The following is a 14,675-nucleotide window of genomic DNA, read 5'->3' on the forward strand; positions in this document are numbered from 1 at the left end:
TTGAATTCAAATATATTTGATCGGGACATCCTGTGGTGTTTCGTTGTGTTTGGTCATGAAAGTGGCAGCACTCTTTATCACTAATTTATTTTGGTTGCCTGAGCTCATGAAGATCTTACCCGCACCATGCAAACTTGAACCTCACAAAATCCACTCCACAATGAAACGATACGGCCACATCCAAATATGACGAGATGGCCTCCGACTCCCAAATCGGCCAACGCCTCTCGTATGACGGTGCCCTCTGCACTGTTCGATATGTCGGCCAAGTCGCAGGGACAAACGGTGTCTGGCTTGGCGTAGAATGGGACGACCCGTCAAGAGGGAAACACGACGGATCTCACAAGGACGTCCGATATTTCAGCTGTATGGCCCGCTCAATCACCTCATAGGACTACTACTGAACCTGCAACAGGCAAATCTAAGTCTCAAACGGTAGCATCGTTTGTTCGGCCATCGCGGCCGGCTGAGAAGCCACGTACATTTCTGGAGGCTCTTCACCAGAAGTACTCCTCCGAGGTGACCAAGGACCAGAAGATCATCTCCTCGGGGCCAGCGATCGTTATTTCTGGCAAGGTTGCTGAAGAGGTCGGCTTTGACAAGATTCGTCGCCAGCAGGCACAGCTTCATGAGCTGAAAGTCGTCATCCTGGATGGCATGCGCGTGTCGACCGCTACGGCGGCCAATGGTCAGGAGAAGCCCATCAAAGACATCTGCCCCAAAGTAGTCGAGCTAGATCTAAGTCGCAATCTGTTCTTGAAGTTCGCAACGGTAGTCGAGATTTGCGCACAGCTAGGCTCGTTGCGAAGCTTACGTGCTAAGTGAGTTTCTTGATGTTATGCGGGCACGGGTTTCCTAACAAGTAACAGTGGCAATCGTTTTCAACATGTTTTAGAAGACGAAGAGTTGCAACGCTCTGAGGCTGTCTTCCGTGGCATCAAGGAGCTTGCCCTGGACGAGACACTCCTCACATGGGAGGAGATATGTCACATTGCAGCTCAATTCAGTGCCCTCACTACCCTACTCCTCAGCACTAACCAGCTTTCCTTTTTACCTGCAATGCCCAGTTCGTCACTCACATCAACTCTCACCTCCTTGAACTTGGAGTACAATGACTTCACATCGCTGTCGGATCTTGCTAGCCTGACGGCGATCAAATCTCTACGAAATCTTCATCTCAAAGGCAACAATATCAGCAGTATAACTACTGATGCAACAGCTCCACCGCCAGTTTTCAGCAACAACCTGCACTATCTAGACTTGTCCTATAACCAGGTATCTACCTGGTCCTTTATTGATGCCCTCCCATTGACATTCCCTGGTTTAGCCTCCCTCCGCTTCGCTCATAACCCTATATATGACAATCCAGCCTTTGAGTCGGACTCCACAGTACCCTCATCAACGGGAGCGAAGGCTACTATCACTGAGGAGGCCTATATGATTACAGTCGCACGACTAGCATCTCTTAAATCTCTTAACTTCAGTACAATCACGGCTACCGATCGCACCAACGCCGAGATGTTCTACCTATCGCGAATTGGGCGTCAGCTCTCCTCGGTCCCGCAAAGCCCCGAGGCAGAAGCCAAAGTCATTGCTCAGCATCGACGCTATGCGGAGCTGTGCGAGCTATTTGGAGAGCCGGTAGTTGTGCGACAACGAGAAATTAATCCGGCCTTCTTAGAAGCGCGGTTGATTGACGTCAAATTTCGCTTTCATAACGGGCCTGACCATGATGGTGGCAATGCCGCAAATGCTGTAGAGAAGCGAGCTCAAATTCCCAAATCATATGACATCTACGCCGTCAAGGGTATTGCAGGACGTTTGTTTGGTTATACACCACTCAAACTGCGACTAATCTGGGAAACGGGAGAATGGGACCCCGTGGCTGGGTTTGACGACGAGGCAGACGACAGCAGTGATGATGAAGAGATGGAAGTAGAGAAAGAGAGAGAAGGTGATGGGCAGTCAAACACAGGATACCAAACCGACAAGAGAGCTGGCAAATGGGTCAAGCGAGAGGTGGAACTGAGAGATTCTCCAAGGCAATTTGGTTTCTGTGTGGACGGGCTCGATGTCACAATCAGAGTTGAAACGAGATAGAGGCTGTTTGCTCATGCCTCTGTGGGCTCCCTAATGTTGTCAATGGTCAAACAATGGTCATAGTTAGGCAATCTCATAGACAAATAACGTACAAGTAAGCGTTTGAGCTTGTTGCCGAGCATTCAAAAACAGCAGGTTATAGCTATATCTTCTCTGTTAAAACGTCCATTGTCACATATAGATAAGATTTATTTGATCTATTGCCATTTTCGCAGTCCAGCTCTTTGCACCTGACCATTGGCATGAATGAGATCCATCTTACCACATTTACTCACTTTACCGCACAACAAGGCCAGGACTTGGTGTCGAAGCATTTAGAACTGAGAAACATATCCTTATCAGCATGATGAGTCCTACTCCACAGTATTTTCTTGTCCGTCCAGATGTCAAGCAGCAGACTCGATCCGGTATGGTAGTCTCGCCTGGAGCAATGGTGCCATTGATTGCCGTGGACCAACTTCCCGACTGGATCGACATTGACGGAGTTCCACGAGAACTTGAAATCAAAACAGTTTCGGGGATGATCAACCTTGGCCGCGGAGTCAAGAGTGACGGAATGTATGACATTCGCCTCCATACGGAGACTGTGCTCAGAATGATGGCCGCCAATGAGAATTCCAGCATAGTCAACGACACGAAGGGCACTCGCGTCGGAGTTGACAGCAATGACGAGACTAAGAACCAGCGAGATGCTCCCCTAGATGTCCAAAAAAGACTCGAGCCCAGAGTTCCTGGACAAGGTACGCCTGTTGCACATTCGAGGAAGATAAGTAACAACAATGAGCGAGTCCCTGCCACTCAAAATAACCCATACACATCGCCGCACCCGCCTCAAAGCCCGACAGAACTTATGCTGCAGGCTTCGCGGCATGCAACCTCCAATCCGGCTTCTTCACTGATTGACCGGCGTGACCAGCTACCTCCTCACATCTCGCCTACTCTTCGAGAGGGAAACAAGACAATGACGCTGCAGCAAAAGAACAAAGACATTGAACATTCTCACACATCCTACTGCCGACACTGGTGCCACCATGGGACGTGCAAGTGGGGATTGAATTGTCGTTATGAGCACACGATGCCTACCACCCTCGAGGGACTGCAGGAGGTCGGTCTGAAAAGCTTTCCGACGTGGTTCATCACGGCCATGGGCTGGACGCTCAGCGGCATAGGAATGGGATCCAAGAACTTTGGAATGGGCTCAATGGGAATGAGCACCGCTGTGTCGCGTATGGGCATGTTCGGCGGTGGCGCCGCTAAGAAGGCGAAGAAGATGCGAGATATGATGGCCGCTGTGCCACTCTCAGCAGCTCACGGAAGTCCATATTCGGGTGCCAAGACAGCGAGCCTGGGTCAGGAAACTGCTCAGGGGATCAAGATTATGCAAGTGGACGGAGTTAAGCCAGGCACGACACTCCCTAGCTCCAATGGAGGGAATGAATGTGACAACACCATGAATCAACTTCCAGAGAACCATGTTCTGCCAACCCTTCAACCGGTCCACGAAGCTGCGAATTCAGGTCGAGCAACAGGGGTTGTCCTCGGTGAAGGAGGAAATGTGGCAACTAAATCTGAGGAGAAACTTGTTGACGTCTGAGTTGATTCATGGGTAGACTTTCAAACCTCATGAAATGAATCTTGTCGTCTTATTGTATCATGCGGGGAGGTTTCCAAGAGGTGGACTGAAGCTCCCGAAAGACTGGTCGATAGTTTGCTCTCTGCCAAAGTGTCTTTCGAACACAGGTGTGTCGCAGTCATGAATGGGTTTGGCTGGTCAACATAATAGCTAGTCAACAAGCATGTATTGAAGTGTTCGCGCCGTTCTAAGCTGTTAGGTATTTGCTGAATCAAAAAGGACGTTATCATATTGATAACTATAATCACTTCAGGGGCTCATATCTAACGACAAAGGGGCCCAGATCGTAAACGCCGGAAAACCTAGGCTATAATCGCTGGAACATGGAGTCCATTTCAAAGTGCACTCAAGTAGAGATTATCAACAGCAATCAGAAGATGAGCGGCCCTCCGGATCACAGCATTACATAACGGCATAACCTGCGAGTCTAAGTGACTCAGCCATGTTAATTGTAGGTGCCTCCAATAACATTCAACGTCCTAAATCCGCATTCTCCGAACGGTGTAAGTCGTAGAGCGGTTCAGCCACTCGCATAGCTTCAATGGTTGTGGTAGACCACCCGTCCTACGCTATGCCTCTTTGGTTGCATTCGGAATTGCAACGAGACTCGAGATAAACCCGTAGCGTCCCTTGCATGTCATAGAAAAGTTCCAAGCAGTCTGATAATGTCGGACGGGAAGTACAAAGTCTCCGTGAAATTCTGCAATGTGCTCGTCCCTCTGCTTCGGTGTTCGTTCACTTGCGACTGAACCCGAGTATAAAGGCTTATCAGAATCTTGATCTTCCGCACCACAACATCATTGATATCCACACAAACCAGACTTCAATTTTCTACAAATTGCTAAGCTACTGTCACAATCAAAGCTCTATATTGGTTCAAGCTACCGTCACAGAAGGAAAAATGCCGCAAGTCAACGGACAACAAGTCGGCCCAACAGGGTTTGGACTGATGGGTATGCCAACACTGTACACCAAGAAACCATCAAGGTTTACTTACATACTTGAGCAGGCTTAACTTGGAGAACAGAGCCGCCTTCCCAAGAGCAAGCTTTCGCAGTCATGAAAACCGCTCTCAAGAATGGCTGCAATTTTTGGAACGGCGGCGAGTTCTACGGCCCTCCGACTTACAATAGCTTGGTGCTCCTAGAGCGATACCTTGAGAAGTACCCGGAAGATGCGGAAAAGATCGTTATCAGCATAAAGGGAGCAGTCAATCCAGATACCCACAAGGTGGATGGTAGCCCGGAACAGATTCGCCGAAGTATGGACTCGAATCTTAAGCAACTGAATGGCCGCAAGAAACTGGATCTTTTTGAGTGTGCTCGACGCGACCCAGATACGCCACTTGAGGTTACTTTTGGGACATTGCAGAGAGAGTACATCGACACAGGTAAATTGGGCGGCATTATGCTCACCGAGGTTTCTGCAGCCACAATCCATGAAGCCGTGAAGGTCGCAAAAATTGCCGCTGTGGAGGTCGAGCTGAGCCTCTTTACAACGGACGTTCTTCATAATGGTATCGCAGCTGCCTGTGCACAGCATGACATACCTTTAGTTGCTTACTCACCAATTGGACGAGGTGTAAGTAATAATCTTTCTTCGCAATATGGGATCTGAACAACGGTTTGCATGACCTAACTTGTGTAACTCAGATTCTGACTGGCAGGTATAAATCCGTTGCCGACCTTGGAGAAGGTGACTTGCGCGTGGCTATGGGTTTCCCCCGATTCCAGCCGGAGAACTTCGAAGCGAACCTCAAGCTAGTCGAGAAGGTAGAACAACTAGCCAAGAACAAGGGATGTACCCCGGCACAGCTGGCCATTAACTGGGTGAAGAGCTTGTCAAAAAGGCCTGGCATGCCGCTGATCATCCCAATCCCCGGAGCCTCAACAGTAGAGCGCGTCAATGAGAATTCAGTGGAGGTCGACCTGAGCGAAGAGGACCTCGCTGAGATTGATGCCATCTTGGCAACCTTTCAGACGGTAGGAAGTCGCTACCCAGCTGGTTCTCCCATCGACACCTGAAGTGCCAGCTCGGGCCGCAACTTGGTCCAGAAAAAATTCTATTTGAAAGCTGTTAGCGATATGTAATAGCAGACAAATCAGTCAGAAGCCTCGCTCTCGCGCAAATAAGGGCAAATTGTATCAGAGTTGATAAAAGGTTTCTCTACATCGGAAATAAATTACTTCAGAATTGCAGAATTCATCAATTTACTCATCACAAGCTTTGATAACGGCAAGAAAAGTGACTAAGAGATACTACTTACGTGTTATGTGTGTCTGTCATTATATGTTTGAAGATGGACAAAAGTGAAGAAATTCTAATGTCACTCCACGTGAGCACGCGCGGTTCCGGGCGAACTTTATGCCGCTCCCTCGAACATCTCCAGTGATTCCATTCATAACAATCACGAATTCTTCTACGAACATAATTTCAAAAGACAAATCCTTTGGCAAATAGCTTCTTCAATCGACAAGAATCAAGTTCAAATGGGTTTGTGCGGTTAAACCACTATCCGGAAATCCACTTCTTCGATCTTGCGATATTAGCAAACTTACAGTTATTCGGCGTTCTGAACAACTGAGATATTAGGCTATACATCATTTGTAGACGCATATATCTGGCTCTCTGCCTTCATCAGTAGACGAGATGCTGTGCCGAGATCATAGACAAAACATGGGGTATAACATTGGCTGAACTACATGTGTCACAACTAAATCTAGGGGCAGATCCTGTCAAGAAGGCCAAGGCGAGGCGACATCGCGGCCCTGTGCTTCCGCTTAAACACCAGTGACACCGTTGACGCCGACAGCCTCTACCCTGTTGACCAACTTCTTTACGTTGGTCCACTCCTCATTCTTCAGGCTCTCCTTGCCACCCAGATCCGGTCCAACTTCAAAAACTGTGAGTGAGCCGTCAATCCCACCGGTGGCCAGCCTCTTTCCTTCTTGCTGCTCCCATGTGATTTTATTCAAACTCTTGGACAGCATTGTACGACCATCCTTCCTTGGGCTTGGGCTTATTCTCGCGACCGGCTCTTCGGTCTCCACAGTGATATCCCAAAGCTCTAACCATCCAGCACCATCGACGAGCGAGAACACGCCCGGCTTGACTGGTGACCAGGCTGCATCGTAAACCACATCTTCCCTGATAAACTCCATCAAAGGAGATACTGCACCTTCGCCTAGCGCGCCAACCCCTGAGATGGTGGATGTGGCAGCCGGCGCACGCACTTTCCATAGCTTGACGCTCCAGTCCAGACTACTAGAAAGGACCAGATCGCCCAAGTCCACAGGACCCCTAGCGGGGTGGAAGTCGACCGACATGACCGGAGCAGCGTGGCCCTTGTAGCTAACGCGGGCGTCCACTCCAGCTTTCGCTCCAGCACGGTCATATCTATGGCAAGGATAAATTGTGCCTTCTTCACTCCCAACGAGGAAGAAAGTGGGATCCGCCTGGGGGAATGCCAGGCAAGTAGGACTTAGATCCTCGGTCTTAGAGGGAGGCGGAGTGGTGAGTATCAAACTCTCTTGCGGTTGCGCAAGCATATCAACGCTCCACCCGCAGACCGCGCCATCTGTAGAGCATGAGATGATGTTGTTGGCGTTCTGTGTGCCAACAATGTCGACGGCATATACCGGATGGGTGTGCCCATAGCCTGTCAAAGGAGTCTTTTGTACAGGAGCAGATTTCGCTCTTGTATCCCAGAGTAGGACTTGCCCACTGTAAGCCCCGCCGATGATGAGATTGGGGTGGAAAGGGGAGAATTTAGCAGTCAGAATGTCCGATTGAGCATGGAAGACAAACTCGGGCCTGTCATGTAGATTCAGATTCCACACCTGGACAATGCCGTCCGGATCATGAGGCGCGGATGGGTTCTTGGTGTAGGAGGCCAGTAGAAGTTCTTGAAACTTGGGCGAGAAGTCGATGGCACTGATCATACGCTTCTTGGACCATCGCTCGTCGTAGAACTGTCGGATTTCTCGTACCTTCCGCCGCCCTTTGCCCCCCGTGTTGCCCTGGTCTTCATCTTCATCAATCTCGTGTGCTTGTAGAGTGTAATCTGTCAGAATATCGTATTGATCAAGTGCTTTTTCGATGACTTTTGTCGAACGCTCGAAGAAGTCAACGAATTCGTCAGAAGCAACAATTGCATTGAGCTCCTCCGAGGTCAGCGTCCTGCCAGAGAAGCTGGACGTGGAAAGTAATGCGGTCTTTCCATCTCCTTCTGATATGAGCTCTTTTGCAGCCCGTAATTCTTCTTCGATCTCTTTGCGTATATTCTCTCGCAGTTCCTCCTCACGGTCCCGGTCTCTGCGGCTCATCCGCTTGCTCGGTGTTGATGTGGGTTCATCGGTCTGTGATTCTATCGAGAAAGCGCGCGGTCGAGATGTGGGCGTCCATTCTTCCGTTGTCTGCACACCCTTGCTGTAGGAAAATATCTCCTTGACTGGTGAAGGAGGGCACTCGTAGATGGTCGTAAGGGCGACTGTGGTGAGGGTCTGGGTTTGGGTCGTAACCGTCTGTGTTTGCCCGTTTGCTGGCGCAGCAAACTCGGATGTCTCATTGCTGAGCTCTCCTGCACTAAGTACGCTATTTGGTCGGCTCCCGCGAGGTGCAGGCGATGCAGCTCCTCCAGTTGTTGTTGATCCCGGGCGGCTTTCTCCCACGAGGCTGTTGATTAGCGACTCTATTTCGCGCCGGTTGTCAGCGCGGCCAGGAGTAGGCGATATTAGCTGCAAACTTCATTAGCAAGTTATGGCCGCGACCGCAGAGATGATCTACTTACATCGCCCGGGCTCCCCAGGCTCGGACGGCCAGACGTGGCTCGAAGCTCACGCTGACGCTTAAGCTCTGCGAGCTTCGCCTTCTTCGCGAGGATCTCATCTCGTCGTTGTTGCATTGTGCCGCGCGCTTAACAGCCCATCTCCAGAGACGTTTCTGTGGTTGTCTACTCGAAAATGAAATGCAGGGCTGTATCTCCGTTGATACACTCAGTAAGCTGTCTCGTTTGGTCCTTGACGTCGGTGTCGTAGGAATTCGTGGTTGACACAGGGTGGTATTAGCCCGTTCCTTTATTTGATGCGCGTCCGTGACGGCCAGTAGCACCTGGCAGCTAACTAAAGGGGACCTGTTCGGCGCTGGGGGCTTGCGTTAGGGGCGCCGCCCAGGGGGTAGCACAAGGCCAGTGACACACTAAAGCCACGCTCCGGGCGTCTTTCTCCCATCATGCAAAACATGTGATCTCTCACGGGCTTGTCGGCAAAACTTGGGATTTCATTTGTCGGCCTAGCGGGTACTAAGAGCCTTGGAAAGCCTGGAGCTGCTGCAGTAGGTAGCGCAGCGCCAGCCAGCCAGCCAGCCAGCCAGCCAAGCTCGGGGGCCGGGCCTGGGAAAACAGCCAGCGAAAAATCCCGACCTCTTCAAAACTTCACATCATCCCCAAACCGCCCGACCGACCGCATCTCCCAACTCCCTGACCGGCCACGACGGGTCAATTGACGCCAATTGCCGCCTCGCGAGCTGTCCATCCAGTCTTCCTCCACGTCTCACCAGCTGTCGCGCGGCGCAGACATCTTACTCCCCAATGTCTACCACCTCTGCAGTCAACGTATGTCACTTGCGATTTTTCCACCCGCTAGCCGGTACCCCCCAAACATCGAACCACCCCGACAATCCATTGAGCGGCGATCGGGTGACGGAAGGGGGGGATTTACCTGCGCGATTGACAGACTAACATCTATCATAGGTACTACGGTACTCGGCCCTGTCCGTGGGCGTTTTCTACGGCTTCTACCACCAGAGATCAATCAACGCAACCCAGAGGGCGGCTGCTGCGCGTCGGGAATATGAGCACAAGCAGGCGCTGATAGACAAGGCCAAGGCCGAGTACACAAAGTCGAAGCAGCCCGTCACTGCTGCCACGACCAAGAGCGCAAGTAAGTGACCAGAAGATAATACCAGGAGTTCTCTCGAGCGACTACATCATCTGATGCGCGATTACTGACTGACTTCTCCCAACCAGCCAAGCAAGATCCCGAGGACCCGAACTTCGACCTGGAGGCCTATTTGACCGCTTTCGCAAAAGAGAACCCGTAAAGCTGATTGACCTGGTTGTTCGAATGGATGGGGCAATAGGACACGGCATATGGTGAATAGCGGAGCCCGAGACCAAGATGGGGTGTGATCCGGAACAGCAACGAGCAGACGAGGAGCCTCGAAGCGATGACAACCTGGCAGATATGAAATCAGCCATGTGTATGATTGTGGTACACCGATACTGCGGCATAGACCATTTTTCCTTGCCTATTTACGCTGTACATGTGTACAATACAGAACTAGACGGCAATTTGCCCGGAATATTAAGTGGGAGGTTGCAATGAACTGTGATGCCAGGTACCTTGTGATGTTGCGTGACTGACTGTGAATTGAACTTCTCAATTGGCTCTTGTTCTAGGTAAAGCTGTGAAGAGGCTGCTAGAGTCGAGGAGGCATGAGTTCTGTGCGAGAAAAGTTGCCCACATCTACATCCACTGCTCACTAACCTCAACTTACAGTACTATGTACCTCCTCTATATATGTCTACTTTTTCAAATTATTCGTTGCCTGAGAAAGTCAGAGTCTCCTCGGCTCCCCTACTTGTTGGAAACAAGGCAATTTCCTCAACTAGTTGAGTTTCATGACTAGCAACACTAACACAATCGGCGATCTGAAAGAGTATGATACCAAAGAATAACCCTATATCAATCATCTTTGCAATGGGCTCTAACATACCAGTTGTCTCCTCATTGGGACCAAAATAGTGTTAAATGTAGCTTGCTGGCATTAGAAAAAGATGTTTATTGGGCACGGCAGTCAACAGAAACCCCTTGTTGCATCACATTTTCGACTAGAAAGCTTATAGTATGGCCGAATCTCAACAGGATTTCTCGGATGGTAATGACTAGATTAGCTGTGAGGGCATTAAGCAGCTGTCATGTCTTTATCAATTTAGTGCTCAGCTAGCAGCAACAAACAAGTCCGTGACTCTGGTTGCACTCAATGTTAATCAAGCAGGGGTTTTGACGACCTCAAAAATCTAGATTAAAGTGAGCCAAGTGACCATACAATAGCCTCGTAGAATAGCATTCCACGTATCTGAATCAGGAGGATAGGGAAGATGTTGGGCATTGAGTGATGCTGGCTGACTAACATGATCATTGAAGCTGACCATCTAGGTATTTCATGCCGCACCACACCGCCTCTATCAGCACCCCTTTCAGGGCAAGCGTCGTCCCCATGGGCGTTGTTCCATTTGGCAACCCTGCCGTAGCTGCATCAGCTTGCCTGCCAAGACTTAGCATGGTAAGGTACATCCCCCAATTCTGACGCGTGGAAGCTCCAACTGTGTCCTCAAAGTGGCCAGCAAGCAGCTTGTGGTTTGTAGGAGGACCTCACCTCCAAAACCCACCACTCTGTCCCTCCAGGCGACGCCTGTTTCACCCAACCACAAATCCGGCCACAACAATGTCGTCGTCGGGTGATGCTCTCGATCTGCTTGCCAGCAGTGGCAAGGGAAAGAGTACCCGGGCCCTGCTACGGGTTGTCATTCTCTGCTTGATCGCTGGCGCCGCAATTGCTAGTCGATTGTTCTCGGTGATTCGTGAGTGAAGCTCCTTACCCATTCCTCAAGGGCCACTTTCTCTGGACAGCAACTCTAAGCTCTTGTTGTTTCGGAAGAATTACCCATTATTTCAATAATGCTGACACAAGTTTCTTGAATACAGGGTTCGAATCGATTATCCACGAATGTTCGTCTTTGAATCCCACAGCATCACTCGGCTGATGCTGCAGCTTAAGTTCCGAGACCCCGTACCTGCTAACACATCTCCTAGTCGATCCCTGGTTCAACTTCAGGGCTACAAAGCATCTGGTGGCACATGGTTTCTATGACTTCTGGAATTGGTTCGATGATCGAACATGGCACCCTCTTGGTCGAGTTACCGGAGGCACTCTCTACCCAGGCTTGATGGTCACCAGCGGTGTCATCTACCACCTCCTGCGATTCCTCACCGTCCCTGTCGACATTCGAAACATCTGCGTCCTCCTCGCACCTGTCTTCTCAGGTCTGACTGCCGTCTCATCCTACCTCCTGACCAATGAGATGACCCCGAACAAAACGGCTGGTCTATTGGCCGCAATTTTTATGGGCATTGCGCCAGGCTACATCTCCAGATCCGTTGCCGGAAGTTATGATAACGAGGCCATCTCCATCTTTCTGCTCGTCTTCACCTTCTACCTCTGGATCAAGGCGCTGAAGCAGGGGTCTATGATGTGGGGTGCTCTATGCGCTCTATTCTACGACTACATGGTTGCCTCATGGGGTGGATATGCCTTCATCACATGCCTCCTCCCTGTCCATGCCCTTACTCTCCTCTTGATGGGTAGGTATAGCACTAGGCTGTATATTGCCTATACCACATGGTATGTGCTCGGTGCCTTGGGAGCCATGCAGATCCCCTTTGTCAGCTTTCTCGTTGTAAGGACTAGCGAGCATATGCCTTCACTTGGTAGGTTTTCATCTTCAGTAACGTGATGCAACATCAGTTCTGACTTCTCACAGGAATGTTCGGCTTGCTTCAACTGGTGGCCTTCATGAACTATGTCAAGTCCACCGTTTCGGAACGCCAGTTCTCAAAGCTACTGTGGGGCTTGGGTGCCAGTGTCTTGGTTGGTGGTATTGGAGGTCTCTTCCTCCTGACAAAGCTGGGATACATCGCACCATGGACGGGCCGTTTCTATTCCCTCTGGGACACTGGCTATGCCAAAATTCACATTCCCATCATTGCATCAGTCTCCGAGCATCAACCCACAGCCTGGCCAGCATTCTTCTTCGATCTCAACATGCTCATCTGGCTCTTCCCAGCCGGTGTGTATCTATGCTTTGAGAAGCTTGAGGATGAACATGTTTTCATCGTCATCTATGGTCTGTGCGCCAGCTACTTCGCCGGCGTCATGGTCCGACTGATGCTGACCTTGACACCTGTGGTCTGTGTGGCAGCGGCACTTGCGGCATCATCCATGCTGGGAAGCTTCTTGAGCATCAAATCGCCAGTTCCCGAGGCTACCACTGCTCCCGGAAGCGATGGTTCTGCGAAGAAGGGCTCCAAGGATACCAACCTTCGGGTGTCCAACCAGCCCGTCGTCGGCATTTACAGTCTTGTCTCGAAGGGCGTCATCACTACTGCCATGACTGTCTATCTCCTGCTCTTCGTTATGCACTGCACTTGGGTTACCTCGAATGCCTACTCGTCGCCATCCGTCGTCCTGGCAAGCAGGATGCCAGACGGCAGCCAGCACATCATTGATGACTACCGTGAGGCCTATCAGTGGCTCCGTCAAAACACTCACGAGAACGCAAAGATCATGTCTTGGTGGGATTATGGCTACCAAATCGGCGGCATGGCTGACCGGCCCACTCTTGTCGACAACAACACATGGAACAACACCCACATAGCCACTGTTGGCAAGGCCATGAGCTCGCGAGAGGAAGTCAGCTACCCCATCATGCGCCAACATGAGGTAGACTACGTTCTGGTCGTGTTCGGAGGTCTCTTGGGCTACTCCGGAGACGATATCAACAAGTTCCTCTGGATGGTCAGAATTGCCGAGGGCATTTGGCCTGATGAGGTCAAGGAGCGAGATTTTTTCACGGCTCGCGGCGAGTACCGTGTTGACGGCGACGCTACTGAGACGATGAAGAACTCCCTGATGTAAGGACTTCTATGACACTACTCATAGCAATCGCATGCTAATTAGCTGAAATAGGTATAAGATGTCTTACTACAACTACAACTCTTTGTTCCCTCCTGGGCAGGCCCAGGACCGGGTTCGTGGTGCTCGTCTCCCAGCTGAAGGACCCGTCCTCAACACTCTTGAGGAGGCGTTCACAAGTGAGAACTGGATTATCCGGATTTACAAGGTGAAGGACCTTGACAACGTTGGACGAGATCATGCTGCGGCAGCCTCGTTCGAGAAAGGCCATAAGAAGAAGAAGGCGACTAAGAAGAGAGGGCCCAGAGTTCTCCGAGTAGATTAAGTGTGGATAGCAGACGAGGTTGATGGAGATGTAAAGCTCAAATGTAACGCTTTCCTTGTGTCATTGCCCAGGATGGGATCGGGCCGTTTGCCCAGTGTGTAGAATCAAAAGTTCAGGTACTTGAAAATACAGGCCCGGATTGTCAAAGACCAAACGGTCGTATTCGATTAGTGTCGTCGTCGCAACTGCTAGTTGTAAGGTAGGCCATAGCTGCTATGATCATGGTGTTTTGCTCTCGAATAGGGAGGACATGTGCCACTAACAAGGCTCAAGCAGCTCTATGGAAAAGGGTCACAAAGGCATATTGTTTTCCTATGATGCAACAAAACTCAGCTCTGCAGAGGTGTCACAATATTAGGGATGAAAATAAAGTCGGGCTAGCACGTGCTGGCTGAGTTGACGATGGCTTGCTTTGCTCCCCTCTTGATTCTACCCCTTTCGATTCTGCCTTCCACAATTTTTATTCATCCTGATTCACTTCCAATCGACGCCCCCTCGACGACTATACACGACTGAAAATCTTCCACCCTTTCACCCTCGTCCTCATCCTCATCCTCACCATCACGGTGCAGCCCACTATCCTTTCCCGGTCTCTTCCCTCGCCTCTTTGTCTTGTGGCAACACCTTCTTCTTTGCCAACTCCATCGACCATCTCCCCTCCTTCTTTCCCCGGATGAACTGGATGAGCTGCACCGTTCCCAATCATCAAGCATATTTGTCTGCTTTCCTGTGCTGAAAGGCTTCTGCTATCACGATGCCACGACACAAGAAGTCATGTTCCCCGGACCTCCCTGATCAGTAAGTATGAGTGCATGATTGTGACCGAGTCTCACATTTTTCTCAGTTACATCCAAGATCGAGGAG

The 14,675-nt window shown here is 50.5% G+C and overlaps 5 protein-coding genes across 5 annotated transcripts; 4 read left to right on the forward strand and 1 right to left on the reverse strand.

The window, feature by feature from the left end:
- Nucleotides 1–194: 194 nt before the first annotated feature.
- UCRPA7_7188 (putative tubulin-specific chaperone e protein) lies at nt 195–2,100 on the forward strand (the record flags this gene model as incomplete). Its single annotated transcript, XM_007919722.1, has 3 exons — nt 195–366; nt 416–821; nt 870–2,100. 3 exons carry the CDS (start codon nt 195–197, stop codon nt 2,098–2,100), a joined length of 1,809 nt encoding a protein of 602 aa, XP_007917913.1.
- A 2,534-nt stretch (nt 2,101–4,634) lies between these two features.
- Nucleotides 4,635–5,757, forward strand: UCRPA7_7189 (putative pyridoxal reductase protein; the record flags this gene model as incomplete). Its single annotated transcript, XM_007919723.1, has 3 exons — nt 4,635–4,686; nt 4,761–5,314; nt 5,386–5,757. 3 exons carry the CDS (start codon nt 4,635–4,637, stop codon nt 5,755–5,757), a joined length of 978 nt encoding a protein of 325 aa, XP_007917914.1.
- A 756-nt stretch (nt 5,758–6,513) lies between these two features.
- On the reverse strand, nt 6,514–8,058 carry UCRPA7_7190 (putative cytoplasmic dynein 1 intermediate chain 2 protein; the record flags this gene model as incomplete). The annotated part of the gene is made up of 1 exon (XM_007919724.1): nt 6,514–8,058. One exon carries the CDS (start codon nt 8,056–8,058, stop codon nt 6,514–6,516), a length of 1,545 nt encoding a protein of 514 aa, XP_007917915.1.
- Nucleotides 8,059–9,320: 1,262 nt separating this feature from the next.
- UCRPA7_7191 (putative mitochondrial f0 subunit e protein) lies at nt 9,321–9,832 on the forward strand (the record flags this gene model as incomplete). The annotated part of the gene is made up of 3 exons (XM_007919725.1): nt 9,321–9,344; nt 9,483–9,672; nt 9,759–9,832. 3 exons carry the CDS (start codon nt 9,321–9,323, stop codon nt 9,830–9,832), a joined length of 288 nt encoding a protein of 95 aa, XP_007917916.1.
- Nucleotides 9,833–11,239: 1,407 nt separating this feature from the next.
- On the forward strand, nt 11,240–13,811 carry UCRPA7_7192 (putative oligosaccharyl transferase stt3 subunit protein; the record flags this gene model as incomplete). Its single annotated transcript, XM_007919726.1, has 5 exons — nt 11,240–11,375; nt 11,500–11,523; nt 11,608–12,282; nt 12,336–13,485; nt 13,541–13,811. 5 exons carry the CDS (start codon nt 11,240–11,242, stop codon nt 13,809–13,811), a joined length of 2,256 nt encoding a protein of 751 aa, XP_007917917.1.
- Nucleotides 13,812–14,675: the final 864 nt, after the last annotated feature.

Source organism: Phaeoacremonium minimum (genome assembly GCF_000392275.1).
Source record: "Phaeoacremonium minimum UCRPA7 unplaced genomic scaffold PA7_03_scaffold_504, whole genome shotgun sequence".
Classification (NCBI taxonomy): domain Eukaryota; kingdom Fungi; phylum Ascomycota; class Sordariomycetes; order Togniniales; family Togniniaceae; genus Phaeoacremonium; species Phaeoacremonium minimum.